The sequence below is a fragment of the Phoxinus phoxinus genome (genome assembly GCF_949152265.1).
Source record: "Phoxinus phoxinus genome assembly, chromosome: 13".
Lineage (NCBI taxonomy): Eukaryota > Metazoa > Chordata > Actinopteri > Cypriniformes > Leuciscidae > Phoxinus > Phoxinus phoxinus.
In genome coordinates this window covers 17,705,383-17,725,376 of record NC_136888.1, presented here as the reverse complement: position 1 = coordinate 17,725,376, position 19,994 = coordinate 17,705,383, and the positions used below count along the sequence as shown (strand labels likewise).

Here is a 19,994-nt window from a genome sequence, read left to right as displayed (position 1 = left end):
CTTCGATTTGCAACTGAGAAAACGTTTGAAGTTCAAGACGAGTGGGACAGTGAGTGAGTGAGGGTACGTCCATAAGAGAGAGGCTGGCGGGCATCATCGCATTGACAGGGCAAACAGCCAATCAAAGCTATGAGAACGAACATGAATGATAGGCGTGATTTTTTTCCCCAAACCAGTTCGGCGCAAACCACGCGGATCATTCCAGCGGTCAAGATTCCTTGCTACAGAAAGTAATATTAAAACGTCTGATATTTCTCAGGTGAAGAATAATTTAAAAATATGAATCATTATAAAATTGCAAGATCTTTTTGTAAATATGTCTATATGTCATGTCTTCATGTCACTGTTAGATTGGAGAGAAGAAGTTTCAGGTGAAATCCTCCACATCAGGAGACACCTATACCGTGGACATGGAGTTGGAACTCTGCACATGTCCAGTTGGCCATAGTGGGGCACCATGCAAACACCAGGCAGCAGTGGTGCAAAACTACAACATCACCTCCATCAACTTTCTCCCCACAACAGCTGAAATGAGAGCTGAGCTGCTGAAAATAACAAAAGGTAATATTTTTTTTGCAGAATCACTTTTCACACATGTGGCAAATATCTAAAGAAGGTATTTAAAGACAATGTCCGATTCATCTTCTTCACAGCCTCAGTTTCTCTTGACTTCCTGAACCCTTTAAGGCAAAATATGCCCAAGTCAAGCACATTGGCACCAGGTAAGACAGCTTAAGACAAGTGGGACATATAACCTTCATTATACATGTTTAATTTAAAAAAAAAAACTAGTCAGCAGTGTGACATTAGTATACACATTTTATAGACATGCCTCCAAGACAAGAAACCTGCGATACGGATGGTCAGTACAATTTCACTGCTCAAGATGATGGTCAGTATAAAGGGAGGGTTGGTGCTGTTTTGTTTTTCAATTTATTCTTTTTTTTTTCTTGTTTCCAATGGTGACATAATTAACAGAAATTCTCTTGCAATATTTATATTCATTTTGTTTGTAAGGAACAGTAGACCTGCATCAGCTGGACCGGTCTTCCCCCAGCTCATCTACTCTAGAGGCCGCATACTCCAACCAACACTGTATGCACAGTAACTCAGAGGGAGGTGAGTTCATGAAGCTTAGAAGAGTTAAAGGAACAGTTCAAACTAAAAATTAAAATTATCCCATAATTTACTCATCCTCCAGCCATCCTAGATGTATCTGACTGTCTTCTTTCAGCCGAACACAATCAGAGTTATAAAAAAGTATCCTGACTCTTCCCAGCTTAATAATGACATTGAATAGTGTCCGAGTTTTTGAAGCTCCAAAAAGCGCAACTATCCTTCATAAAAGTAATCCATTTGACATAGTGGGTTAATAAAGGCATTCTGAGGCGAAGCGAGCTTTGGCAAGTTTTGGATCTAAATGTTTATTAGGGACCGTTTATGTCTGTATAAAAAAATAAAACTATTAGAAAACACGTTATGCTATTTTCCAAATAATGAAGTATGTAAATTGGAAATAGAGCAGAAGCATTCAGATTCAGTTTATCCTTCATTCTAACTTATTTTGCCTCACTTAACAATACAAATACGTTTCCATTAAATATGACACTTAACCATGAATAACAGGTGTGTTTATATGTAACTAACATTCAGAAACTGTATTTTAAACTAATTAATAAGGATAACTAAATAAGTAATACAAAAAAAACACAAGAAATAGCATCTATTGATTATGACTGATTTTATTTGACATGCACAACACGTGACAGATGCATACAGTAAGACGGGTGCGTGTTCATGAGCCGCTAACAAAGCAATCTATTCAAATAATGTTCTGTTCTCTCTCTTAAGATGTAAGTGAGTTTAAATGTCAGCATTATCACATATGTCTAAAGAATTTAAGTCTGTCAGTTAAAGAAGAGCTTATTGATGCAGTTTAACCTGTTTGCTATTTTATCTCACCCGTTACTCCTGATCGGAGGCTTCTGTAAATATTTACTTTATACATAGAGTTATGCTTCAACAAAGTTTAATGGGGCAACGCAAAAAAATATTTAGTAGTGCTTAAGTTGTATCTTAGTGCCCATTTACGTCAAAACCAGGCTAAGTTGTAACTTACGCACAGGTGGTCCAACCGGCCCCTGGTCCAAGTATTTGTGCCATTTTATTTTTATTGGTTGTTGCAATTTAATTGTTATTATTGTTTTCTTGTTAAACAGCATCTCTACCTCAATCTCCTGTGAAGAGGATGCTTGGACTACTTAGTGAACTGGCTGAAAACTCCAACTACAGTGATGCCATGACTACAATGGCCAAGCAGTTTGAAAAGATGCAGCACAACCCAACACAACTGCTCTCTGCATTTTACTGTTTTGGGAAAGGGATGTCGGTGTCAAAACGTGCAGCAGCGTTAAGACGAGCTGCTAGACGACCAGGTCCCATTATTGGCTGTCAGCCAACAGCAGTGGCCCGAAGATCAACCAAGACTGGTTCAAGGCGACAATTGACAGCTGGACGCCCCAGAAAAAGTACTTCTGGTTCAGAGCATGACTACAGTAGACATGCAGGGAATAGAGGGAAAAGGGTTGTCAGGGTACGCCACAAATTGTCAGAGTCTGTGGCAATGAATTACTCGCATCAACCTTAAAATGGCACAAGTTTGTATGTTGTGAGTGTGAGTGTGTGTGTGTGTGTGTGTGTGAGAGAGAGAGTGTGAGTGTGTGTGAGTGTGTGTGAGTGAGAGAGAGTGTGAGTGTGAGAGAGTGAGAGTGTGTGTGTGTGTGTGTGTGTGTGTGTGTGTGTTGGAGGGAGGGAGGGAGGGAGGGAGGGGGTAATTACAGGTACAGGGTAATTAACAGTGTTTCAAATTGTATGTTAGTAGAGAGAGTGTGAGTGTGTGTGAGTGTGTGTGAGTGAGAGAGAGTGTGAGTGTGAGAGAGTGAGTGTGTGTGTGTGTGTGTGTGTGTGTGTGTTGGAGGGAGGGAGGGAGGAAGGGAGGGAGGGGGTAATTACAGGTACAGGGTAATTAACAGTGTTTCAAATTGTATGTTAGTAGATAAGTTAAACGTATTATTTATTATTTATCATTTATCAATTCTGTGCTATGAATTTTTGTTAACAGTAGCAACTGCACATAAAAACTCCTTTCATGCATCCTTTTAAAGTTAAATTTATGTTTAGAAATTGTGAATTGTATGTAATGTTGCTTTTTTTTACCCATAAAAGGCAAACGTGTAATAAAAATGTATATATTTGTTTTGTTTTTGACATCTTTTTCTGGAAGATTTGTTACATACAATAACGCGTGTAGTTTTCTCATTGTAAAGCTCTTTTTTGGTTTGTGTGTGTGTGTGTGTGTGTGTGTGTGTGTGTGTGTGCGGACGTGAAATATTTAATTTGGACACTCGTTAACACTAGTAACTGCACAGGGGAAAAAAGCACCTCTTTTTATTTACAGTTTTTATGATTTTTATTTATTTATTTATCTTATAAATAAAATATTATATAATAATAATAATATATATATATAAGTTGTATACTTGTATTTTGGATTTCAGCGATGTGCGGCCAATCAACGCTTTGATAGAGTTGACCAATGAAATCGAGACATAGACGCGAGTCGTCGCTCCGGGGTGTGGTTTTCGGTTAAGGGGCGTGGTTTGCGCCGAGCTGGTTTGGGAAAAAAAAAATCACGCGAATGATAGCCTATATCATAATTTAATCTAAATTGTAATTGGCCTAATTTAAAGCTTCTGCCTAGTAAATGATCGGACTAACAACAAAACGAACACAGCAACAATATTAATTTATGTTTTGTTATAGGGCTTGGGCGTCGTGACGTCATACTTGGCGTGGCGGCCATGTTGATGGCCTCGCGAATGTAAACATAACGTTACAGCAAGTGGAACGAGTAGAAGAAGCAGAGTTGGAAGAAAGAAAAAAGATGTTAAAATCCCGAAAAGGATGCGGAATTTACCGTGATACACTAAATAAGGAAGCCAGGGACCGGTATGTGGACAAAATCGGTACTATTAACGGTTTGGATCCATATGAAATTGGAAAAAAAGAGTTGAGCACCGACAACGACTTGCTGCCGCCGGTTTGCATAACCGATATCTTCGGCTACCTAGTTTGTTTTGTACAAATTTTAACACTCATCTTTCTGTTGCTATCCCTCTGCTGACAAAAAAAAAATTGTACTACAAAACTGTAACGTTATTAAACTACGGGATATTTTACAGGAAAATACTAAAACGGGAAGACAGCGGGAAAAAAGCTCAAATAACGTTACGTGTATATACTTTTGAAACACATAGTTAAAAGTAGCAGCTACATGTGTGAATGGTTGTTACTAAACTAACATTAGCAGTTAGGTGAAGCACAGCTTACCTTTGTCCGGATTAACGTTACTGTGTTCCCACTGTTTGCCGGCTTTATGATCTGCAGCTCCTGAACCCACCCATTGGTGAACTGTAAGTTACATGCGACTTCAATGATTTGTAGCTTCGGAACTGTTCTGAGGTGTAGGCGCTCACAAAACAAACTAGGTAGCCGAAGATATCGGTTATGCAAACCGGCGGCAGCAAGTCGTTGTCGGTGCTCAACTCTTTTTTTCCAATTTCATATAGATCCAAACCGTTAATAGTACCGATTTTGTCCACATACCGGTCCCTGGCTTCCTTATTTAGTGTATCACGGTAAATTCCGCATCCTTTTCGGGATTTTAACATCTTTTTTCTTTCTTCCAACTCTGCTTCTTCTACTCGTTCCACTTGCTGTAACGTTATGTTTACATTCGCGAGGCCATCAACATGGCCGCCACGCCAAGTATGACGTCACGACGCCCAAGCCCTATTAAGCTGAAATCCGTTTACATCTCGGTTGGTTATGATTTCACTTTTTTAACTTTAGTTAGTGTGTAATGTTGCTGTTTGAGCATAAAAAATAAATAAAACAAAAGGTATCTTCATTTTAAATGGACAGCATTATATTTATTTGTTTCTAGCAACTTAAAAAGTTAAACCGATTTACTGTCAGTACACCATTGTTACATTTAGTTAAATGAACTAAATGTTTTTTTTTTCCATTCAAATTGATGGAAACAGATAGAAAATGTTTGGGCTTAAAATATTCCTTATCCTGTTGCTCCCTCTAATGGGCAACATTAATATCACAGTTTGGATGAAATATAAGGTTAGATGTAATAGTTTAATTCACAGTAAATGGCTGTTTTATATGGCATATTATAATTATTAGCCTATACTAATAATAACAACAATAAAAACCTAAAAAAAATCAATTTAGTATAATAACTATTAATAAAATAGCAAATAGTTTAGCCTAGCTATATAGCCTAGCATAAATTGTAAAATAATATAGTAAATGAAATAAAAATAGCAAATAAAATAGTGAGTAGTATAAATAGTACAATCATATAATAGTATAGGCCATATCATATAATATTATTATAATATAATACATAATAAATAGTTAACAATATAAAATATAATATAAAAGTAGTCGATTGTCGAGTTCACGCGCATAGGTTTAGTTACCTATGATCACGCGCGTGAACTCGACAATTGACTACTTTGGACTTCCACCGAAAACAGGATGTAAATACAGGTATGTGCGCTGGCTGAAATAACATCATTTTTATTCATATCTTTCACATCTACTGCAGTCAGATTCACTCGTGTTCACTCTGAAGTTATCATCTAACATGGCTGGGCACTTGTAATGAAACATTAAGAATATTAAGAGGCTAAAAGCAGGTTTAAAACAACTTGCCCCATTGAAGTCAACAGGATGCAAATTTTAAAAAGAGGATAACACGGTGTAGGCAACAGCGATTTTTGTCGTTGTTCTCTGTATTGACAGCACTCCAAATTTACAAAAAAATTAGCTCAATGTTAAAATTGACCGGAGTTCTCCTTTAATTAATTTGCACAGTTTTATTTATTTTTATACCGTGTATTCTCCGTGTATATTCATGCACCGAACCGTGACGCCCGTACCGTTTCGGTTCAATACGAATACATGTAGGGCCTACCGTTCCACTAAGTTATGCTTATACTTACCAGACACCTGACCAACTCTCCACTGGTCCTCTTCACACCAGATATTTGTGTTTCTTCTTTGAGGGGGATTTCATCTCCTCAGACTCAAAACTCTGCATACTTGAATAGAACTTTGTTGGCACGTCTCCCTCTTCTGACGTCACAGCTCAGCTGTATTTTAAAAATATGATCTTGACAGAAATGGCTATAAAGCTTAGGGCAGTTACAGTAATACTTTTAATGATAATTACATTTTCACTCAGACATCTAAACCTTATTTAATATATCTAAAAAATTGTTTTAACCTGACATACACACTTTAGTGCACACACTGATTGTGTGATGATGCAATTATTTTGTAATTAGAATTTGCATTTTATTACACTTTTGATTTTTTTTTATATCTTATAAACCTTTAAAGGCAACCTGTGAGCTACAAGGTTGTTAAAGGGTTAGTTCACCCAAAATTGAAAATAATGTCTGGTGCGCCCGAGCTTCATTTATAGACTGAGGGAGACGCACACTGTAAAAAAAAATCAATCTTCGCAAACATGTCTAAGGATTTCGACACAGAGGAAGACTTGCATTTTTTTGCCCAGCCATATTTATTTGAACCCGAATACACGGCGCACCAGATAACACGTCATTAGCGTCTTACGTCAGCAGCGTCACTGTGGAGTCCTGAACGTGGATTGACAACAGACCCGGGAGAGAATACAATGCTGAATAAAGTCTTATTTTGTGTTATTTTTGGACCAAAACGTATTTTCGATGCTTCAAAAAATTCTAACTAACCCACTGATGTCACATGGACTACTTTAATTATGTTTTTATTACCTTTATGGACATGGACAGTATACCGTACATACATTTTCAATGGAGGGACAGAAAGCTCTCGGACTAAATCTAAAATATCTTAAACTGTGTTCCGAAGATGAACGGAGGTCTTACGGGCTTAGAACGACATGAGGGTGAGTCATTAATGACGTTATTTTAAATTTTAGGTGAACTAACCCTGTTCAATGGTATTTACTTCTGTTGAAGACATCAACCCACATTATTTCAACTATTTAAATTGTTAATAATTGTTTAAAGTCGGCATGAAATCAAAATTGACCCTATTTACTTTGTTAGCGGATATTACTAGTCTTGTGGTGAACAATTAATCCGTGCAAGTTAATACACAGAAAAAAATAGTTTGCCGTGGTTATCTTTAATCAAAGTCTGAAAAGTTACTTCCGGTCTGGAATGGTTATTTTTCTGATGACATAGGCTTGACGGCTTGGGTTGCTTAAATGCTTAACCACTCCCCTCAAACCGTTACTCTGCTATGGGCGAGAGATGGAGAGGAGGAGCGCTGAAGTAAAACCCTGCCCTCTGTTCAATATTCCGTTTCACTCGGAAATGCGTCACAACACTTGAGAAAAGTCGTTTGCAACTTCCGGTTCACGCGGACTTTAACAGCGGAATTCAAGATGAAAAACAACATTACCCATGATGCTGTACACAATTCCACCAATCAGAGAGTCAAAACGGCAAAATATTTTGTTAGCTCCGCCCACTCCCATGAAGCACTGCAAATTATGTCGGTTTCCCTATACACTCACAAAATACTTAAATATTTGAATGTATATTTGAAAAATATGTTTTTATATATATTAGTTTATAAATTTCTGTTTTTAATTTAATTATGCTGTTCACAATGCTTCATGGGATTGTAGTTCTTATCACTCTAAAGTCTTGTACCTTTGTATTTTACTTTTTTGCTTCAAATGAAAGTTTGTAACGTTATGATTCACTTTGTAGCTGGTTGGCTTAGTTCATGGCTTAAATCGCTTTGCTTTAACAAAGACTTTTTTTGAAATCCCTATGGGAGAAATTAATAGAAAGAATACTTCCGGAAAATACACTGCTAAAAAAAAGTGGGCGGGAGAGGACACAGTCTAGCTGATTTTAGGCTGAGTTTACTTTTTTCCAGATGAGGGAAGAGTGAATGGACCAAGAATCAATGATGAATATGATGATGAATGTTTGAATATTTGTTGAAAATATGTTTTAAAATTGAACAGTTTATCACACTATGCATGTTAAATGTCAGACCACTTACCAAGACTACTATAAAAGTCAAACTCCAAGAAACTGAAACAGTACTGTTGAAAACAATTTTTACATTCAAGCACCTAGAACAGTTTTCAAGAGGAATGAAAAATGTTTTACATACATTTATGACAGTGATTGAAATACAATTGGGTGAAGATTACAATTGCTGATGTTGTTTAGTTTTTGAATTCTCAGAAATAGTATCCGTCCCTATAAATTACACACAGCCTACGCCTTATTTTGTGCATGTATGGCTCATTAAAAAACTTGCTGACTTAAATGGCAGCATGTGCACAGATTAACATGAAACACATATCTGTACAAAATAAAATAAAAGTATAATTCCTGGTCATTAGAAAATGAAAGTGAAAGCAAAGTGACGTAAATGCAAAGTATGGAAACCCATACTCAGAATATACCCTCTGCATTTAACCCATTTAAGTTAGTGCACACATATAGAAGCAGGGGAGTGAACATGTAAACAAACATGACATCAGATCTAATATAAACTTCAAAATTCATTGCAACAACCAATAATTTTATGCAATTTATGTGCTGTCTTTCTATCAAATTTACAAAAACTAAACAACATCAAAACAAGTGTAGTGAAGAAATACAGGCAAACAGATGCACAATTGAGAACCTTATAGCATGAGCCAACTGTACCGTTCCAGGAAAATTCATATTAAACTCATCTATCGTCTCTTCTCTCTTTACTTCTACCTCTATATCTCAGCTTTTCTCTTTTACAACATTTGGTATCACCCCAATTGCCCATAAAAGAGATTTATTGATGTTCCACGCATGGATATGACATTACACAGATACAGAACAGAACAGTAAACGTTTATAATGTTTCACAAAACCTGAAAATATATAACACTAGAATAAGACACAGTCACATTCAATTCAGGCATTAAAATCTGTCTGAAGTTTGAGCTGTTACAATCTTGCTGCTGAATGCATTCAAATACGAGTCCTGCTTGGTGAACGTGATTTCACCTAATAATTCCTGGATCAACATCCTTGTTGCTCCTGGAACAATGTTACAATCAACCAATCAGATTTAAGGGATTGGTTTACAGTTAATGTAGCCTCAATCAAGTTTAGGCTTACAACCAGGGTTAGGTGCTTCTACATCAGTGTTATTCATCATTTCCCTCTGGTTTTACAATAAGTTATGGGTAGGTAAAAACATATGTTTTTGGACAGGATTGTTGTTCCAGGATCAACAAAAGATGTTGATCCTGGAACATGTCTTGGCAAAATCGCTGCGACCGAGCATGCTTACACATGGTTATATATTTTAGATTTTATAATGTAATTCTGTCACTATCAGAACAGTAAATAAAGTATGGGGGTATAAGGGATTACGGGATTTGTTGTTTGATTCCTACTATTACAGATAAGGCAACCCTTTTCCCAGAGACTGACAAAGATGTTCTGCCCGGCAAGGATACAAGCACTCAATCTAGATGATTACAGTATGTCATAACATACATTACTAAGTTTGCATTACTAAGTCATGAAATGGGTGTAATCTTGAAATGTGGATGCTATTTCTATTGGGAATGCACTTTAAAATAAATTGATGAATTGTACCAGAGCCCCTTTATCATACAAAATTATTACTCTCATCAATCATGTCTTTATGTGACAGACAGATGAGTCATAGGGCCTGACACCGGATCAACAATCTGAACCGATATTCATTTTGTGTATTTCACAAGCACATATAAGAAGGTGACATTTATGTCTCTTTCGCAATTTTATTTAATGCTCTTTTTGAGTTTAAACATTGTATAATATGAATTAATAGTTTCTGAAAAACTACACATTTGATAGAACATTTCAGACAATGTATCTTTCTGCTGGTTTTGTGTGTGTGTGCGTGTGTGTGTGTGTGTGTGTGTGTGTGTGTGCGCGCGTGTGTGTGTGTGTGTGTGTGTACGCGCGCGTGTGTGTGCGCGCGCGTGTGTGTGTATGTGTACTCTTGTTTGAAAGGATGAGTCAAAAAAATAAGCCCCAGAAAAATGAAAAACTCCAGCACAGTTTTGTTTGTCCAGTGGATATTTTAGGCTGCAGCCTGACAATATAAGCTGACAGGTATATTCAGATTTATTGTGGGTTTTAGCTTGTATCACACTAGACATTAGGGTTAGCATTAGGGCTTAGCTAGCTGCAATTTCCAGGCATTTGTACACTGGCAGTACCTCCAATCTTAGCTCTGTGCCTCAAGGAAGAAGAGATAATGTTTCAAATGCAAGTGTTGCCTTCGCCTAATTCATTCCTTATAGCTTTCATTGTGTTTGAGTGAAAAAAGCCATATAGCAAACAAACCTTCTGCTGCCTTTTCCTTATACTGTATAGTCCACCAGTTTTAGCAGAGTAAAATGCTTTTGCAAATTTAAAACATAATCAGTGTGCATTACATACCTCAATGTTACAAGGATTAGAAGGATTCAATCCTGATAAATCAAATGGGTTCTTGGACCAATCAGAATCCACAGTCGTAGAACAAGTTACCATAAATACATTTTCAATATGTACTTTTATTTCCACATTTCCACCACACATATATATATAGGGCTGGCATCTGTCACTGGAGTGGAAGTCAACGTTGATCTAAGCTAAAACACTGGTTTTGATTTCCAAATTAATTAAGCAATAAGCCCAATTACACAGAATTGTTTCTGAGTCTAAAAGATGTCCGTGACACATCAGTGTTCATGGTGGACATTGGAAAGTGTTCATAGCTGTCTTCGACTGGCTGAAAATGGCAGTGTAGCACCACGGAGGACACATCCTTGCGGAAGTTGCTGTTGAGGAAGCCATAGATGATGGGGTTGATGCAGGTGGAACTCATGGCCAGCAGATGGCAGAGTGAAAACAGCAGATTGTGGTAACACACAGGCAGCGCCTCCTGGTGCCAGTCCGCCACCACATTAAAGGCATTTAATGGCAGCCAGCACACAGCAAATGCAACCACCAAAGTGGCAAGCATAACATTTATGCGTTTGGTGTGCATCACGCGCCTGTGTTCGTCTTCTCGATTGCGGCTGCACTGGCGCTCCAGCATGCGTTGTCTGCGCCGCAGCCGCAGGAAAATGCGAAGGTAGCAGAGAAGCATGAGGAGCAGCGGGAAGCAGTACTGGAATAGTAACAGGCTGGTGGTGTAGACTAGTTTGTGCTGCTGAGAAGGCCAGACTTCCAGACAGGCCTGTAGCTGGCTAAGCGGCACTGGAAGCAGACTGTATGGCTCGCTGCTGAGCATGTGGAATGCCAGGAAAGGTAATGATGTTACGCAGGCCAACAGCCACACAATCAAGACGGCTATGTACGCCTGTGGGACGCTCGGCTTCCAGCCAGATGGATGCAGTATGAGCTGGTGCCTTTCAAGTGCGATCAAAACCAGAGACAGAACTGAAACTGTCACCGACACACACTGCACAAATGGCATTAGGCGACATAGCAGCCCACCGAAGATCCAGTGATCCATAAGAGTGTAAACCACAGTGAAGGGAAGGCAGAACACACTCACCAGGATGTCAGAAACCGAAAGGTTGGCGATGAGGATGCTAGTGACGTTAGGAGGGTCCCGCTGGTGCATAATAATGCAAATGAGGAGGATGTTACCAAGCAAGCCCAAAATAAGCACCAGGCAGTAGCATAACACGAGTGTGAGTGTCATGGCGCTTGATTGCCAGCAGGGGACGTCAAGCAGGAACAAACTACTGTTGCTTTGATTGAGGGTGAGGGTGGAGTTTAAGAGCGCCTGCCACCACGGCATGTCAAAGAGAGCCGACGGCATTGGCCACCTCAGGATAGCGCCATCTTGGGAGTCTGAAAATAACAAAAAAGAGCATCTAAATTAGATGTGCACTCCCCTAGGGCACTCCACATGCATTTCGGCTGCTGTGATACTATAGAGACTATAGTTGTTATTTTAGAAATAATGAGGACATAAAGTGAAAGAATGTTAAAGCTGATTTTAAGGCAAGAGTTTTACTTAATCCCAAACAGTGACTCTTACAGAGCACTATTATCAGTTCTTCTGAGACCTTTATATCTATGGGTTAGGAGAGAGAGAGCTCGGTTGACACCTTAGATTAAAAATAAAAAAGACGAACGCTTTGTTATTTGACTTTTTCTGTAGTTGGACATAATGAGAAAGAGATCAAAGAGAAGTGTGTGGGAGGAGTGATACTGTGACCCTGCTGAGGGATTTGCAGTGCATCCAATTATAGATGTTCCTTTGGGGGGTGGCCATTGATCCGGGACCTGCAATTGCTCATAATAAGAACACAATCAGACCATTTCAGCAAAGTATCCACAGTGTGTCTTGAAGACTGTAGTGTTTTATTTGTGTGTTTCTTGGGTTGCCAGGCTTGCAGACGGGTATCGCTTCGATCTGAGTGTTCTATGGAGAATCTATAGATGCTCTGAATACACACACACTAACACACATTTATCTCACTGAAGCCACTGCACGACTGTTCTTGATTTACTCTTAGCAGTGTCTGAAAAGCGCCTCACATTCCATCGATCAACAATCAAAATTCTTAAAGGGATAGTTAACCTAAAAAATTAAAAATCTATCATTAACTCACTTCAGTGGAATCAGATTGTCGTGCCAAGTGCTTTGCTGTCAGAGAGAAAAGGAATCACAGGGGACAGAAGATATACTCTTGCCTATTTGTTGGGGAAATCATATATAAATTATATAGAATATATTTAGTCAATATTCAGATATTGAATAAAATGTAGTGTCCCATTCGTTGGCAACTGTATAAACATTGCCCACATTTCCCAAAGTGAGTAGACAGCTTGTTGACGATTCCGGAATTTCGGTCAAATAAACTACATTTTTGCTGGGTAAAATACATTATCCATCAAATGGTTATGTGTGACCCTGGACCACAAAACCAGTCACATGATTTATACATCACATGAAAGTTGAATAAATAAGCTTTCCATTGATGTATGGTTTGTTAGGAAATTACAATATTTGGCCGAGATACAACTATTTGAAAATCTGGAATCTGAGTGTGCAAAAAACGAAATATTGAGAAAATGTATGTTCTCGATTGTGCTGCACTCACTCACAAAAATAAATGTTTTATATATATTACGGTAGGAAATGTACAAAATATATTCATGGATCATGATATTTACTTAATATCCTAATGATTTTTGGCATAAAAGAAAAATCGATCATTTTGACCCATAGGCTACAATGTAGGCCTATTGTTGGCTATTGCCACAAATATACCCGTGATCGGTCACATATAATATATGTGACTGATATGCAGATATAATATACAGTCACATATATATTATATGTGACTCTAATGGCAAGAGAAAGCAATATAGATCATAATAATAATAATAATTTGTTACATATAGCGCTTTTCTGGGTACTCAAAGCACTTTACATATGGAAGGGGGGAATCTCCTCAACCGCCAATGTGCAGCGGATGATGTGACGGCAGCCATACTGCGCCAGAATGCCCAAAACACACCAGCTTACTGGTGGAGAGGAGATAGGGTAATGAAGCCAATCATTATATATTAGGAGGCCATGAAGATGGACAGAGACCAATGGGCAAATTTGGCATTTAACCCCTAATTTTTTCCCCCAAAGGACATTTTTAATGACCACAGAGAGTCAGAAACTCAGTTTAACGTCTCATCCGAAGCACGGTGCTTTTTGACAGTTTAGTGTCCCCGTCACTATACTGGGGCGTTAGGACCCACACAGACCACAGGGTGAGCGCCCCCTGCTGGCCTCACTAACACCTCTTCCAGCAGTAACCTGGTTTTCCCCAGGAGGTCTCCCATCCAGATACTGACCAGGCTCAGCCCTGCTTAGCTTCAGTGGGCAACCAGTCTTGGACTACAGGTTGATATGGCTGCTGGCTTGTTGTGGGAAAAAACATTAAAACATATTGATCACTGCAGCAATGGTAAAGTTACGGCCAGTCCCAACATGGAAACTGATCTATCAAAGTGATCTTTTTTATGATAATTCATAATTACGGTAATTTCAACAGCATGTTGAGGCAGCATTAGGCAGGATGTTTACACTGCTCTTTTCCATACAGTAAAAAGGAATGATAATAACCATAAGTTGTCAAGCTCCAAATCGGAAAAGAAACACCACAATTATTTTTAAATAAAACTAAAGAATGAAATTTAAGTCATTATACTGAAAAGAGCAGCATCAGCATTCTTCTTTAGTGTTCCACGACATATGGGTGAGCAGTTGATCATTACAATTTGCGTGAAATATCATTATGTGGAGAGACTGATTGTGTTGCCCTGTTGTAAATCATGTGAAAGAGCCATCAGCTGTGCTCACTATATGCCAACTGAACTCGGAATAGGTTAGTCTAAGGTAGAGAGGGCCTTTGACTATGAAACAATGAGCATAACAATCCTCTATTTGCGCAACAAATTACATTTTCATGCTTGGCTGTAGTTGTGGCTCTGTCTTTATCTCTCTTTGTTGGTCTCTCTCTATCTCGCTCTCTCAATCAGAGGATAGACATAATGAGATAATTTTGGACTTCCTGTTGTAATTGTGCCTCATTTAATTATATTATAATATTAGAATTCTCTCATCGTCAAACATATCTGCAACTTGGCAAACACAGAGCCAAGATGAGACGAAAATCGGTTTGTTATGGTCAAATGTGTGGGTGTTTCCAAACAAACAGTTAAAATATAATTTCACACTTTTAGCATAATTTGATTAAATTCCAGATTGAAAATAATGCTCTAAAAATATTATGCAATGTTTACCTTGGTTGATAGTTATTTCACGCAGTAAACATTGAAGTGCGTTGATTATTGAGGGAATATTTCACTCTTTGGTTAGATAAATATATCATAAATTTAAAAATCCCGGGTCTAGCAAAAATAAACAACGAAGGCCTAAAACAGTTTTCAGGCCATTTTAATGTGTTAAAAAAAGTTGAAACCTGTTAGGTTGAATTAAAGTCACTAGCTGTAGAATAAAAGTGCCGGTAACACACATGTGTTTTGTGTGATGAAGAGAGGAAAGGAGGAAGAGTGATCGCTACCCTGACTTACAGCTGATATCCTTTTCTTTTATATAATCAAATGTTATTCTTCACCTGTGATAGGACTCGGAGGGCGAGAAGATCATATTATCCTCCAGCACTTTCTCTCTGTCAGTTTCATTCTTTTCTCTCCCTTTCATAATCATCCCAATCTCACATCATCTATTCTTCTCCTACAGGTGTGGATTTTCCCTGAGGCAGTTTTACATGTCACACTGACCAAACTGTAAAACATTCACATCTGCATTAATACACATACTGACCATAATACAAAACCTGAGCTGTAGATTATGATATTATAGCCTGGTGCCGGATGTGGTTTAAACTTTTACTTATTTACTTAAATACTTAGTACATGATTTTAATTTTCAAAACAATCACATATGCTGTTGTGCTGACCTCTGAACTCGTTTTCAGAGGTCAGCACAACAGAATGTTATGTGTTATGTGTCACACATAAACACATAACATTGTGGTTATACTGTATATCCCATCTGTGTGAAGTGACTTATCAGAAGCAGAACATCCATATAAAGGTAAAACAAATTACCCTGAGACATAGCTTTTCAGTCTGAATCAAATATGATCCAAATAAAGCTTTTAAAATCACTAAATTCTGTCGCCATACTGCCCGCTTGCACAAACATACTGATCAGAGGAGGTGTGTGTGCATTTATGTGTGCAAGGGAAAAAATTGCCTGTGTGTCCTCACTTCATGGCAACACCAAAGAGCTGCAGTCTATGTCAACATGTCCAATAGAGGACTGAGGGTTACTTCAAGCTTCACAACCTATTCCGAACAACTATGTTTGCATGTGCATGAATGGCTGATGTGGGCTGCAATATCAATGTCTCCAATATGGAAGTGAAACTGATCAGATATAAAATGCTAAATAGAACACAACCTTTCCAACTTAAAGAGACAAAAGCATCCACAGAGGCTTAAAATGATCGTGTCCTCGATTCACAGACAATCAAACTTAAAACACATGAAGATGCTCTACAGAATAATTCAACTGTGACCCTGATACATTCATAAATTCAGTCCGTTCTCTCATCTTTGAAAAAAGGAGATAAAATAAATGGATAAATTATTGTATTCATATGATCATTTATTGTTACTGAATAGATATATAGTGTAGAAACATGCATTTTTCTGTGTGTATAGCACTCACCTGTCTTCTACAGCAGATTGCTGTCAGGCAGTCGGGGGAATAAACACTCAGATTGAGTCAACTCCAGATGTTCTACCTCAACATTCATCTCTCTCTCTCTCTCTCTGGGCTTCTTCTGAGCCCACATCCTTGCAATGTGCCGTCTCTGTAGTAACTATTCTGCTGGGCTTCACACTGTAAGCATAACCCCATGCGATTGCACTGTGCTTACTGCCCACGTGTGACATGAACCATGTACTGCATCAGGTTCTTTTGGATACAGACTATGAAACACATTCAGGTCCCTTAAACAAATATTTTCCTCAAAAATACACTAGCACACACAAATGTATGCTCATTGGCCCACGGTACATTTAAAGGTAGGGAAGGCTATGAACACTTTTGGTTATACTGGTTGAAACTCTCTTCACATCCTGATAGCAATCAATAATGAAATGTCGTAACAATAATCAGTACAAGATGGCAAACCCCGTTTTAGGCCTATTCATGTCCTCAGACTCGGATTTATGTGTTTCAATGGCAACACTATCAACGCTGAAATGAATCCGCAGCAGTCATGTGTAACATGTATCATTATTATTGTAATGTTATGTGCTTTGAGACATTTAACGCATGACGCTTTGCAGACTCTGCTCATGTGTTTTTGAGGAGGTGCTTTGGTAAGCGCTGTGGAGGGAGGGTGGGATCTACCTTTAAGGCCCTGTTTACACCTGGTATTAAGATGCGTTTTGGTCGATTGGACAACGCTGAATACAAGTGTTTTTTTTTTATCTTGTCCACTTTCGACCACTTCCAGAGGTAGTTGAAAACACATTTGACCGGATTGCTTTCGTAGTGTAGACTCTCTGCATAATTTGTAAGTTGCGAATGCTCTGCATACCCGATAATTTGCAAACAAGTTGTGAAATGCTCTGCATATAGGAGCCTAGAGGTGTCCGATTCCAGGTTTTTTGGAATATTATTGACTCTCCTGTTCAAGAGAGTTTACTGTCTTGACTCCTCGACTCCATTTACATTACATCAAAACAGGGTGGGTAATAATGCAAGATTGCAGTTTTTATGACACACAACTTTTTTCCCGACACCAAGCTTTAAATTGTCTTATTAAAACAACTTTTAGCGTGACTGTTCAAATTAGACCAATTTAGCGATGACATTACCTTGAAATGATGAGTAACTATCAATGCCATTACCTGTTGCCGATGCCCAATTTTACAGAGAGAAAAGTCACGAGAAACAGCCATGATCGAATATTATGCCAGAAATAAATAAACGAGAAAGAAGGTTTTCTTTAATCAATTATTCTAATTATACTGGTGGCGCTAAACACACATGATCATTGTCTTAAAATTTTCTGAGACTGGCAAGAGCAGCTTCCAAATCCTCAGTACTCATCTTGCTGGATCTGTCTGCTGCTTTTGACATAGTGCCCCAGATTGACCAGTTAACCTCAGGTAGGTCCTTCAGGGTGTCATGGAGAGGTGAGGTGTCTAATGGCGATTTTCCATTACCAGTACCAGCTCGACTCGCCTCGTCTCAGCTAGGCTTGCTTTTCGCTCCATTTTTCATTGCAGATAGTACCTCCACAATAGTACCTGGTCGTCATAGCGACGCCGCAGGAAACTACTGTGACGTAATCTTCTACGCGACACACACCCGCTACCCACACACACAGGACAATGGATGAAATCGAGTGCATACTGTTTTACATAATATTAGTAATGGGTATATCACGCAATCTCTGGACAAACTATTTAAAAATGGCGGGGTAATTCAGGATACTCCGTCTGGCGCGTGCAATGATGACGCAGTGAATAGTGACAATTCTCTTTGACCAATCAGCAGTCTGCCGTGTTTTCACGTCACATTTTAGTATCGCCTCAGGTCGCTCAGAACCTCGCCGGAGGTGATACGAAAAAAAGTATCTGGAAGCAGGTACAGGTACAACTTTTACACAGTGGAAAACCAAACAAAGGCAAGTCGAGGCAATTCAAGTCGAGGCGAGCTGGTACTGTGTAGTGGAAAAGCGCCATAAGTCTCAACATCAAACTGGGGTGCCTCAGGGCTCAGTGCTTGGACCACTTCTCTTCTCTATACATGTCATCACTAGGATCTGTCATTGAGAAACATGTTTTTTCCTATCACTGCTATGCTGATGACACACAACTCTATCTCTCCTTCCAACTAGGTAGATGCTCGTATCTCAGCCTGCCTAACAGATATTTCTTGCTGGCTGAAGTACCACCTCCTTCAACTAACCCTTATGAAGACAGAACTGTTTGTGGTCTCGGCCAACCCAACACTTCATTACAACTTCTCCATTCAGCTAGGTTCGTCAACCAAAACTCCATCCAGGGCATCCAGAAACCTTGGAGTTGTGATTGATGATCAGTTGAACTTCACAGACCACATTGCTAGAACTGCCCGGTCCTGCAGATTTGCCTTAGGAAAACAGGCCCTTCTTATCGGAGCATGCTACACAACTCCTTGTCCAAGCTCTTGTTCTATCCAGACTGGACTATTGTAAGGCTCTCTTGGCAGGCCTTCCAACATGGCCTTCTCTGCAACTGATCCATAATGCTGCAGCAAGAGTGGTCTTTAATGAGCTGAAGAGAGCACACGTCACACCTCTCCTCATAAACTTGCTCTGGTTGCCGATTGATGCACGCATCAAATTCAAGGCATTCAAGGCACTGAGAACAACCACTGGCTCTGCACCCCTACCTAAACAATTTTTCAGCATGCCATCCAGAAGCTTGTATTCTGCAAGCGAACTGCGCCCTGTGGTTCCATCCCAAAAAGGTACAAAATCACTTTCACAGGCCTCTACCTTGGCTGTTCTAAGCTGGTGGAATGACCTGCCCACCTCTTCCCGAGCTGCTGGGTCTCTAGCCATTTTCAAGAAACTGTTATAACTGCACCACCTGGCGCGCTATTGGCGGGTTTAATCCGATCCAATTCCTTTTAACCTCTCAACGATGCTCAATGGCTTCTTTAGTTTAGCAAACAAATCGCTTGTTTTTTTGCACAACCTGCAAAAATCGCTCGATGCCATTGCTGCGTCTGCAAACCGCTGATCAATGCTCCAAACCAACATGTTTGTTGACACGTTTCCTGCCTGGAGTTTTCGCTGCGAAGTACGTCACCTGGATTGTTGGTCTGATTGGTCGAAGGACTATCCAATTGCGTACAGAGTCATTTGATCTATGCCCGTTGATCACACCTCTTGTGCAGTAGAAAATACAGAGCAAAATCCCCAGACTAATGTTCAATCTTAATAGATTGAGCTTGGTCTGACAGCCAGACTAACTAGGACTGGTCACGACACTTGCATATTGTTGCCCTATTGTTCGTTTATTTGCTTCTATTGCTCTCCTCATTTGTAAGTCGTTTTGTATAAAAGTGTCTGCTAAATGATTAAATGTAAATGTAGGCTATCAGCTGAAGCCAAATATTTCTGAGATCTGGTGGAAAATGCAAATGCAATTGCTATTGGGTGACTTCTCATACAAAAATAGAACTTATTATTAATGTTTATATTAATGTTTCTAAGAAATTACTTTTCCACTAAACCT

General features: G+C 39.0%; 2 protein-coding genes across 2 annotated transcripts; one reads left to right on the top strand and one right to left on the bottom strand.

Annotated features, from left to right (window-relative positions):
• Positions 1 to 203: 203 nt before the first annotated feature.
• Positions 204 to 2,659, top strand: LOC307009337 (uncharacterized protein). The gene is made up of 6 exons (XM_079633019.1): positions 204 to 259; positions 351 to 561; positions 654 to 722; positions 827 to 892; positions 1,018 to 1,119; positions 2,220 to 2,659. Exons 2-6 carry the CDS (start codon positions 411 to 413, stop codon positions 2,645 to 2,647), a joined length of 816 nt encoding a protein of 271 aa, XP_079489145.1. The 5' UTR covers positions 204 to 259; positions 351 to 410; the 3' UTR covers positions 2,648 to 2,659.
• Positions 2,660 to 10,768: 8,109 nt separating this feature from the next.
• Positions 10,769 to 11,970, bottom strand: npy4r (neuropeptide Y receptor Y4; the record flags this gene model as incomplete). Its single annotated transcript, XM_079633493.1, has 1 exon — positions 10,769 to 11,970. One exon carries the CDS (start codon positions 11,968 to 11,970, stop codon positions 10,837 to 10,839), a length of 1,134 nt encoding a protein of 377 aa, XP_079489619.1. The 3' UTR covers positions 10,769 to 10,836.
• Positions 11,971 to 19,994: the final 8,024 nt, after the last annotated feature.